General features: G+C 43.0%; 1 protein-coding gene across 6 annotated transcripts in view; it reads left to right on the top strand.

Annotated features, from left to right (window-relative positions):
• Positions 1 to 11,100, top strand: part of Uros (uroporphyrinogen III synthase) — a 34,179-nt gene that overhangs the window by 2,222 nt on the left and 20,857 nt on the right. For all 6 annotated transcript variants that reach the window (XM_013503053.1, XM_005402002.2, XM_005402001.2 and 3 more), the window contains 3 exons: positions 9,049 to 9,140; positions 9,336 to 9,419; positions 10,489 to 10,585. In XM_013503053.1, coding sequence (XP_013358507.1) covers positions 9,078 to 9,140; positions 9,336 to 9,419; positions 10,489 to 10,585 — 244 coding nt within the window. In that variant the 5' untranslated portion in view covers positions 9,049 to 9,077. The remainder of the gene's footprint in view (positions 1 to 9,048; positions 9,141 to 9,335; positions 9,420 to 10,488; positions 10,586 to 11,100) is intronic.

Here is an 11,100-nt window from a genome sequence, read left to right as displayed (position 1 = left end):
TGAATTGACTACTGTAGAAACTATATACAGGTGGAATCTTAGAGGAGTATTCATGTGTAAGGATTTTCATCATTGCTGAATAATACCAATGAATTATTTGTCAGTGAATATTTGGTTTGCTTACACATTTTAGCAAAATACCTGATAGGCTATGGTAGTGCCTGTTTCAAAAAAAATGCAGTATATGCTGGGCATGGTGCCAATATGCCTCTAATCTTGGCACTTCGAGGCTGAGGCAGGAGGATCCCAAGTTCCCAGCCAACCTGGGTTACGTAGCAAAACCTTGTCTCAAAAAAAAGAAAAGAGAAGATAATACTGATCCCAGGGAACTTTGGTACTAGATTGTTTACCACTGGCTCATTCTTCTTTACCACAGCATTTATCTTAAAGGCAGAGAAGTGGTAATGAGTGGTTAGAAGAATGAGCGTGGGCTTCAGACTTGAATTCAGATTCTGTTGCTGCCACTTACAATGCTACGTAACCTTCAGCAAGTTACTCAAACCTACAGGAGCCTTAGTTTCCCTGTCTTATAAGTCACCTCCCTTGCAGGCTTGAGTGATGATTGTGATCTTACTTGTAAAATGCTTAGCCCAGGGGATAGTTGATGTTTTGTGTCAGCTTCATTGGATGCCCAGATTCATGGTTAAACGTTTCAGGGTGTCTGAGCATGTTCTAAGAAGAGATTAGCCTTTGAATCCATATATAGTACAGTTCATTGCCCACCCTAAAGCAGTGGGCATTATCTAGTCCACTGAAGGCCTGAGTGGAACAGAAAGGTGGAGGAGGAGGAGAGAATTCACATTCTTTCTGCCCCTTATCTGCACTTGGTGCTCCTGGTTCACAGGTCTTCAGACTCGGACTCTATACTATCCGTGCCCAGTGCTTCATATTGTACCACTAGCTTTCCTGTGTCTCTAGTGTTAAATCAAAAATTTTGAGATCAAGGATTCTGTGAAATAAAGGGCTTGTGGAGCCTTTACTAATGTTGGGTAAAAAGAGCCAGTTCCCAGAGCGAGTTCTGCAATTACCAGCAGCAAGGCTAGATAACAACTGGAAAAATGTCTGTCAGACCTAAAAGCCAAGAGCATTTTTATAATGAAAATTTGGGGGAAGGAAAGCATAAATGGTTTTTTTTTTTGTACTAGGAGTTGAACTCAGGACCTCGTGCTTGCCAGGCAGGCACTGTGCCACTGAACTATATCCCCAGCCCAAGCATAAATTGTTTACGTTGACCTACATTGGCTATAAATAGGAGGGGCAGAATAACATGAAGTGGGAAAGTTTTGAAAGAGGACATTCCATAAAGAAGTACTTACTGCTTCTGGATTGGTTAGGGTTAGTAGTCCAGTAATTTATACATAAACAGGAGACCATGGCAGCACCTGGGGATCATCCCTAGGGCTTTTAAATGAAAGTTTTAACATTTAGGAATATAGATTGGTTTGAGCCAGTAGATATTAACTGATTTATTTTCCTTATCTCTTTCTCCATCCAACCTCTGGTCTTTATAATTAAATTTAAAGGATCTCAGAATTTTGTTTTTATTGCTAACTTGCAGATGGTAGTTCCTGGGACATTTTAGCCTCTGTGGTCACGTGAACCAGTACCTCATAATGAATTTCTTTATAGATAATAGGTGTATCCTGTTGGTTTTGTTTCTCTGGAGAACCCTAATACACCAAGTAAATAACACAGTAAGTGCTAAGTTAAAGGATGGCTTTTTGTTGTTGTTGTTTGTTTGTTTTTGTCTTTTTTTTGAGACAGGGTCTCGCTATGCAGTTTAGGCTGGGCTTGAGCTCACTCTATAGCCCAGGCTGCCCTGCAGCTCTGCAAGGATCCTCCTGCCTCAGCCTCCCGAGGTACTGGGATTATAGGCATGAAACACCATACCCAGCAAGGATGGCTGTTGTTATTGCTGATACTCAAAGCAGCAAGACACAGGACATGTGGGTTTAAGGTCTAGTTCTTTCTTACCGGCAAAGTGCCGTAGTGTAATCATTCAGATAGATAGATAGATAGATAGATAGATAGAGATATATAATTTTTTTAAGGAAAAGTGGTCATTCTTATTTCAAAGATACTGGCTACAGTTAGAAGTATTGTTTTCCCAGGGTGTAAACAAGTATTTTCTAAGCATCTACTATGGGAAAGAAAAGCCTTCAGAAAAGCCAGCAGCTAAGAGGCCTCTAGCCTGTTTCAGAGATGCAGGAACTGAGGCTAAGGGAAAAGCAAGCCAGACCAGAACCCAGCCTTGGCCCCTTGTGCAGACTTCTCCCTCCACCCGCCTCTTCCTAAATCATACTACGTTCACCTGATTATCAGTGTATGCCTATCAGACCGTGTCTTTCTCGGTCAGCCCGTGATGTGGGAGTGAGCATGACAAAGCGCCGTCTGCGGTGGTTCTGTTAATGTTACACTGGAGCTGGCAGAAGAGGAATAAGAGAAGTAATTTGATTTTATTTGTTGGGTCTGCAGCACTTGCCAATTTAACAATTACCATTAAGAAACCTCGGTTTCATGCTACCTCTGGTTTTATTACCTGAGACAATCAGAATAGAACTGAAGAAGAACATTTTTCTGTTCTCAGTGGATAGATGGATATTGCTTTCACATGTTGATATGATTTCACTCTTTTGTACTGTAGTGATGCTTTATATTGTCATGCTTCTGTTTTCCAAAAAGCTACATGAGTAATAGCATAGAGCAAGGGGAGTCGAGAGCACAGAATTTGAAGCCAAGCTGCCTGCGAGTCCCAGAACTTAGCAGTTCTGAGACTTCAGTTGAGTGTCGTCCTCCATATACCTCAGCTTCCTCATAAACCTGATGGATTTAATACATGGAAATCTTGGTAGTTAGGAAGTGCTAAGCGTGTTAGCTATCATTCTTATCTTTGAGACACTCAGCAGCCCTGTGGCTTGTTAGCGAGAAGTTATTTCCATTTAACATGGAGAAAAGAAAATCACACCATGGTAAATAATAAAGCTGGCACCAGAAGCCCTGATCCCTTACGCCTTAATCCTGTGCTTATTCTGTGACGACACACCTCCATTTTCTCCATAAAGAAATTGAGCATAAAAGGGCAAGCAGAAATGAAAAGAGGACCAGTAAGTCCATAAACAAGAAGCTTCCCATTAAGATCCAAACTCCCAAATGTGACCCAGTAAGACTCAGTACTCCAGCCCCTGCCTGCCTGCCTGCCGTGTGTCTCACCCCTCTGCCTCGCACTCGCCGGCTGTCGGACTTACCCGCATTCCTTAGGCATACCGACCTCAGCTTCTGCAGTGTGCAGCCTCTTGCCCAGACTTTGGGTCAGCGTCTGCACATCGCTTCCTCAAGGATGTCTCTCACCCTGCATTTGTTAGGATATATATTCAGCTACCTGACAGATCTAAATGAACAGTGGATGAAACAGGATAGGCCAATCCTTTTTTCTGATGTAAAGTCCTGGCTGTACTGGTAGCACTGCTACACAAATGGGTCCATACTTCTCCTGTCTAGTTTCATCCTCCCTGTGTCATCCTCTGCAAGTAGCACAGGCCTGGCAAACCCACTCATGTTCCAGCTAGCAAGAAAAACAGAAAGAGGGCGGGGAGGGACCAGTAATTGCTTCTGAAGACAGGACTCACCTCACTTCATCTTGCATCCTGTTGGCTGCAAGCGAGTCACTGGGCCACATCTAGCTACACATTTTTATCTTAAGCAACCAAGTGCCCAGTTAACAATGAGGCATTCCATTCTGGTAAGCAAGAAGGAAGAGGGGAATTTGGGGACAGCTGGTGTTCTGTGCCGTACCTGCCAGTCCAAATAAGTCTTTCCAGGTATGCTTCCACATGTTTCCATAGCATTTTGATTTTTCTTTCATAAGACTTACTGCCTCTAACCAGGTACAGTGGTGAATGCCTATAATCCCAGGTACTTGGGAGGCTGAAGCAGGAGGATCACAAGTTCAAGGCCAGCCCAGATAACATATGAAGAATTTGTCTCAAAATAAAATTTAAAGGGACTAGGGATGTTGCTCAGTGGTGGAGTGTCCTGGGTTCAATCCCCAGCACTGTGGGGAGTGGAGGGGATTTACAGCCAGATACTATATTGTTGTGTCTACCTTTGTAAAATAACCATTTTGTTTTCCTATAAATATCATGATGCTGGGATTATATTGTATGCTTAGTGCCTACTATAGTTACAGTTTATTTTCTGTAAATATTTCTTGACTAAATGATAGGACTAAACTAGATAAACCTAAAATGTTCAAGGTTTCAAAGAAAAAAGACATTTATTTTCAGCCTGGTCCCAACCATTTCAAACTAAGCTGTGAACGTATGATTTCACCCAGAATTCAGTAAGTGCCAGTAGCTCTCTCCTCAGTATGAATCTCTGATCCAACCATTTATTTGTTCAAACCAGTGCTATTAGCAGGTAGCCTGCTCTAAAAGTGGCTCATCAAATAAACATTACTGGGTTCTGGGTTGCTTGCCTCTCCTGGAGTTTGATTCCAGGTTTTTTGCATCTTGAACAAAAAAATTGAATGAAATGAGGAAAAAATAGTGGCAAAGTTTGTTCCAGAAAGTAAAAGTGGAACCGGGGATGTGGTTCCGAGGCCAGTGCCTGCCTAGCAAGCGCAAGGTCCTGAGTTTGATGCCTGATACCAAAAAAAAAAAAAAGTAAAAGTGAAGAATGGGGGAGAAACTGGCTCTGCAGAGTGAGCTTGGGCCGAGTAAAAGAGGAAAAAGCAAGATCAGAGGACACTGGAGAAAGCATGGCGAACTATAATAAGGAAAAACCACAATAGCAAGTTCTTGTGGTGCCTCTCCTTTATACTGTCCAGAATTCAAGGAAACCTGAGAGATCTACATATAGGCCCTGAGAGGCAGTGCTAGGATCCCACGACTTAGGCTGATGTCAGGTGTAGGCCATCCTATTGAGAACCTGCTCAGTTCTGTAAAGAAGTCTTATAATTAACAGGTCACACCTACTTCCCCAGCCAGCTTTGCCACACCCTTCTCTCCTATCAGTACTGCCACAGTTCTGATCCAAACCAGGAGCTCTTTCACCTAATGTGCTGTGGCCTTTGGAGTCCTTGTCCATCCTAGCTACTGAAACCTGTGCTGTTTATTTGGTGTGGATCTTATCGCTGACATGGCTGACACTTTTCAGAAGATTACCAAGAAATCCAGTCTGCCTTGTCCATACACTTGAGCCATACTGTACTTCTCTCCTGAGGACACGTGAACATTTCTTCTCGTTGCTGTTATCATTCAAAGCTTAACTCAGATGTCACCTCCCCAGAGAGATCTCCCCAGAAGAGTAACTGTCAGCATCCCTGTCATTCTGCCACATCACTCTTAGCGCTTCTTAGTACCTGAAATTATCACATACATCCCCCCCAGTGAGGAATACAGACCTGAGTTCCCTGAGGGAGATGCTAGCTCAGGGGTTTTGGTGTCACTGCCTGAGAACTAAATAGAAACACTTGTATGAGAGATTGGCTCCTGATCTTTGAAAGCATTACTAAGATGTCCTTTGAAATCGCCGGGAGCTGTGTGCCAGAGCCTGAAACCATGGTGGAGACAAGGAAAGGGCCTGAGTAGAGCTCTGAAGTCAGATTCACCTGCTTCCACCAGGATTCTGGTTCAGCCCTTTAATCACCACATTAGGTGCTTGCGCTGTGAGCCCTAGATTTATGTTGCAGCAGAAAATGCCAAGTTTTTCTTGACATTTGTGATATACCATATTCATCGAGCTCCCACTCTTCCAGTGAGCTCTCCGTATTATTCACAGCAGAAAGAGAATCAGGAAGCTATATATATATATATTTATTGCAAAGTTCTGGCATGTGCAGACTGTGGGAGCTGGCAAGGCCCCTAAAAACCAACAAGAAGGGTAGGCTGCAACTCAGCTGGTGCCAAAGATGCATGTCCACCAGTGGAGTCTCTTCCTGGGGAAGCCTCTGCTCTGCTCCACTCTTCAGGCCTACAAAGATTATCTAGGATAATCTCCCTTACAAGAGCCTATTGATGACACACTTGGTCATATTTCCAAAATACCTACCTTCACAGCAGCACCCACATTAGCATTTGTAAGTAACCAGGAACTGACCTGGCCAGCGTGACGTAAAAGTGATCATCCCCAGAGCTTCCAGGAACATGGTGAAGCGACAAGCAGTCTCAGCCTGTCTGAGATTTGGAATAATAATTTAGGGAAGAAAAAAGAGAGAGTAGATCCCCAACAAATGGAAAGGATCTCATGGAAAATTAAAACCTACAGAAAATCAAAAAGACGGAACACAACACAGAGAAGGGAAGGGTCACTCTGCACTTTCTCCCTATTCCTGACTCATGGCATATGGGAAAGGGGGACCAAATCTACAAAGTGAAAGCTGGGGACTGCAGATGGCTGCAGGGGGAAACTTGGCAATGGAACAGACTAGGTATTGTGAGCTGTGAGGAGAGCATGGAATTCCACTCCCACATGAGTGCTTAGGTCGGCATCAGCTGGTCCAAGCACCCACTGTATCCCTGGAGACAGTGCTTGGTCAGTCTCCACTCGGGGAAGGTTGATTATTTGAACTCAGCACTTGGAGCAGTCCCTGGATGGCCTCACTTCAGAGCTTCTAGTGTTATAATTCCACAGAGACTGGGTAGGAGACAGCTGGGGTCAGAGAACCCTAGTCAGGCTGAAAAGAGCCCCTTGTGTTTGAGCTACAGGACCCAGGCCCTGCACCCATGGCCAGAGACCATGCTCAGCCAGAGTTGCTCTGGCTTTGAAAGTTGTGGCATTGGCCCCTCCATCCTAATCCTACTGGCTGCTGCTGCCTGCCTCCAGCATGGATCTCGGGGCTGACTGTCTTTATCTACCAGCGTGAGCAGGGACACATCCTTACTTGGACATTTCCCCAAAATTGTAGATCCCAGAAGAAGACCACACGTTCAGAATCACAGAAATTTATCTCTTTTTTTTCCTGTTTGTTTTTGGTTTTGTAAGTGTTTTGTTTTTGTTTATTCTATTTTCTTCTTAATTCTTTTCTTCTTCACTGCTTTATTAGGGTTTGGGCCATTTTCCTTTGTCCTTCTTCCTTGCTTTTTATCTCTTTTTCTTTTTTTCCATTATTTTTCCCCTTTTCCTTTTTAATTTTTCTCCCTTTAATTTTTTCTCTTATTTATACACCCCATATAATCTCTTTTTTCTCCTTTTTTTTTGGCCTTTTTGAGACAGGGTCTCACTATGCACTTCAGACTGGCCTTGAGCTCACTTTGTAGCCCGGGCTGGTCTGGAACCCACAGTGATCCTCCTGCCTCAGACTCCGGAGTACTGGAATTACAGGCATGCACCATCATGCCTGGCTCTCTCCCTCTTTTTCTTTCATCTTCTTTTTCTCATTAGTTTTTTTTTTTTCTTACCTTTACCTAGTTCTATAAAAATCCTTATACTGCCCAGTAGGATTCTTTGTACCACTTCTCTCTTCCTTCTCATATCATGTAGTATAAGCTTTCAGATTTTTCCTCTTGAATTCCCCTGTTCCCAAACCCTATATCTTTAATAGTATAACCATAAAGATTTATTTACCATTTGATAGTTAACTCTATAAACTCTGTAAAACTCTATCTTTTACCATTAGCAGAGATGGTAGCTGTTGTATTTAATACATATTAGCTATAAGTGAATACCTGGGTTGTCTTAAAGTTTATACCATAATTGTAGATTTGTTCTCTAGGGTAAAGCATGGTATATAATTGGTTCTTAGGGTATGTTAGTATCCAGTTTATCTTGTGTGATACTAATGTAGCTGATTTGCTTGATATTACCAGGGTTGCATACTTATTGCTATTTCTCTGTAAGCCTACACTCAGATTGTCTTTGTAACATTAATAATGCTAGAATACATTCCCAGAGAACTCAGTGTTTGGCTAATTACACTACATCCTCCTCTCCCAGTTTAACCAATGTGGTTAGATCTGGAGACTGAGGCAAAGGACTACAGTCAGCTTCATCCAAAGTACATCTCTGAAAAGCAACTAAAGAGATCTCTGTACCAGCAACAAGGTCTTCCCAGTATAACAGGCCACAAATCTCATAACACAACAAACCAAACAATAGAAACATGAGAATACAAGGCAACAAAATGCTTTCCAAAACCCCAAACTCCCTGAAGCCAATTCAGGGTACACTGAGGGGGAGAATAGCATAAGCCATGCTATGAATATTTTGGTGCATAATCTTTCAAATAGCAATTACCATACTGTTTACATAATTTTGAGTCCCGTGGGTTTTTTTTATGTAGCATTATTTTTTATTAGCTAATCCATGCAGTTAGGTTATTTATGAATATTTTAATGATGTCATAGCACCGTACCATAATTTATTTAAACATTCTGTTATTGTTGTATGTTGATTGTTCCCAGTCGTTTGCAGTTATAAGGAATGGCAAAACCAGCATCTTTATCTTAATCATTGTACACATTTATAAGTACTACCTTTTTATTTATTCTTACAAGTGAAATTATAGGAAGAAAGGGTATGAAATATATATGGTTTTAAATATATGTCAAAAATAGTTATCCAGGTTATATATCTTATTACATTGGTCAGTATTTATAAATACCATTTCAGAAGTAGAAAAGGCAGTAAAATTAATTATTTCTTAAAGTGTTTACAAAGCTGCTTCATATAATTATCTTGAAATACAAGTATTTATCTCTTTATCTTCTTTGAAATGTAAGATGTTAATTTCTTATTTGTTATTGCTGCACTCCAGAATTTGCTGTTCCCTTCTGTAAGCCATAACTGTTTGGTGTAGGACTTGTGACTTTCACTAATGGCTTTCATTGGTGTCTCCAAGTGGTATATCAAGTGCTAACATGCTCTCCCGCCCATGGCCTTATCAATGACCAGGATCTTCAGAAAAAACAGGGCCATGAATGCTAAGTCACTGTGGGGAAAGATAGTTCTCTTCCGCAAACAGTTGATTGCCTCCTTCTAGTGCTGAGTCCCCCTGTAACTCTGCTTAGGAAGTCTTTGAGATCTAATTAAGATTGTTTCCTCGCTCTGTAGCAGTGCCCCATCAGGACTTCCAGGTCATAATGAAGGTTCTTTTACTAAAAGATGCAAAGGAAGATGATTGTGGCCAGGATCCATATATCAGGGTAAGTAGCAGAGACTCCTTCTACCCTGAACTAGAGCTTCCTTGCTAATGGAGTCAAGGGGCTGGAGCTGGTGGTGGGGCAGAGCTGCTATAATTCAGACTTGACACAGAATAAGTTGTTGGCCTGATACTATGACCCTTTTCTTATTTTCAAAACAGCCCTGGCCAACCTAGAACTACTTTCTTTCATTTGCAGGAATTAGGATTGTATGGCCTTGAAGCCACATTGATCCCAGTGTTATCATTTGAGTTTCTGTCTCTCTCCAGCTTCTGTGAGAAGGTAAGTCCTATCATGTCTGATCCCCATGTTCCTGTTTAGTCTCTCTGCAGCCCTTGGCAACCCCTCCTTTTACCACCAAATATGAGCACAGGGACAGCACAGCCTCCCTGAGTGCAGGACCCTGCACTGGGGGGTTCTTCACTGTGCCTCTCTCGCTCCTCAGATAAGCAGCCTAGACTCAGAAATGGACCCCGAGGAACAAGACTTGTGAATGCATCAGTGTGTGGCTCTGGGTTCTAGGACCCTTTCATTCATCCTCTCACTTAATTCAGCCCTACCCCTGACCTCTGTGCAGCAAGCCATACTAGTGTTTTCCCATCTTAGAGATGGAAGCCCCAGGTTAGACAACTCAGCAGAGACCCCTACCCAGGAAGGGCCAGGTCTGGGACTCAAACCCAGGGCTACTGTGCACCCCGTCAATTCTGCTGCCCGGCATAGGAGTGACCAATATTGCAAGGAGACAGGCCCTGCCCTCTAAATGTTTCAGATCAGAGGTTCTGGGCTGGGGATACAGTTCAGTGTTTGAGTGTTTGCCAACTATGCACAGGACCCTCAGTTTGACCTCACCCCAAAAGTGAAAAGATTCAAGGTCTGCAACTTTTATAAAGTCAGACATTCACAACAGCCCAGGGCCTGGCTTGAGTAAATGTTCAGTAGATTGTATCACCAGTATGTTATGTGAGAAACTCGGGGCATTGTCATGTGTATCACCTCCAGAACATCCCAGGTGTATTACAGATGCAGGTCAGGTGTGTGGCCCTCCTGCCTTTCGCTCCAGTCCCAGGCTGAATCAGGCCTCCTCAGCTGCAGTTACACTCATCCCTGTGTTACACTCACTGTCTCTTCCCTAGATGTGAGCTTTTTGAGGGAAACACTATGATAATGAAATCACCTGCAAATCCTAAAAGGCCTAGGATAATTCCAGGTCCACAGTAAGCACTAGTAAGGGTTGTGTAGGCAGAGGGAAGGATTGGGTGGAAGGAATTCACTTACCTACTACTTAAGAAAAGCATTAGAATTGTGGGTCATAGTTCCTTGGGAGATACTGTTGTTGCTTTTTGATGTGCAGCTGTCTCGTCCAGAAGATTACGGGGGACTCATTTTTACCAGTCCCAGAGCAGTGGAAGCCGTGGAGCTGTGTTTGGAGAAAGACAATAAAACTGAAGGTGAGAGTTGGCCTGCTCTGACTTTGTTTACTCTTCTTTCTCCCGTGGAGACACGAGATTCCAGGGATAGCTGTGCTTCTGAGAGAAGCAGGTGCATCGTGGTACTGAGCCACAGGGAACAGGGTTGCCTCCTCACTCCCAAACAGATGCGGGGAGACGAACTCTCTCTGCCCTTTTAAATGATTTCTTGCTGGGTGTTCAAGTCTCCCCTCAATATATAAGGTGCTAGCTTATTTCTCTGAAAATAGGATAAATACCTCTTTCCTCAAAGGGTTGATGAGAAAATTTCATAGTGTAGGAGAAAATGTTCCACATCGTACCAAGTTCTTTGTAACACAGCTGTCACTTCGACTCTTCCACCTCCTTCCCTCCCTGTCCATCACAGCAGTATGAAAAGGCCCCACCTGCTAACCGAACCACTTTCATAACTTCATTTGGACAGCCTCCGAGCTAACATTTATGGAGTGCCCTTTATAGCTCAGGCCCTGTGGTAAATACTTTACATTTATTCTCTT

Source organism: Chinchilla lanigera, unplaced genomic scaffold (assembly GCF_000276665.1).
Source record: "Chinchilla lanigera isolate Chin_1 unplaced genomic scaffold, ChiLan1.0 scaffold00076, whole genome shotgun sequence".
NCBI lineage: Eukaryota > Metazoa > Chordata > Mammalia > Rodentia > Chinchillidae > Chinchilla > Chinchilla lanigera.
The sequence above is the reverse complement of the archived record's forward strand: the minus strand, read 5'-3'. Positions and strand labels throughout refer to the sequence as shown.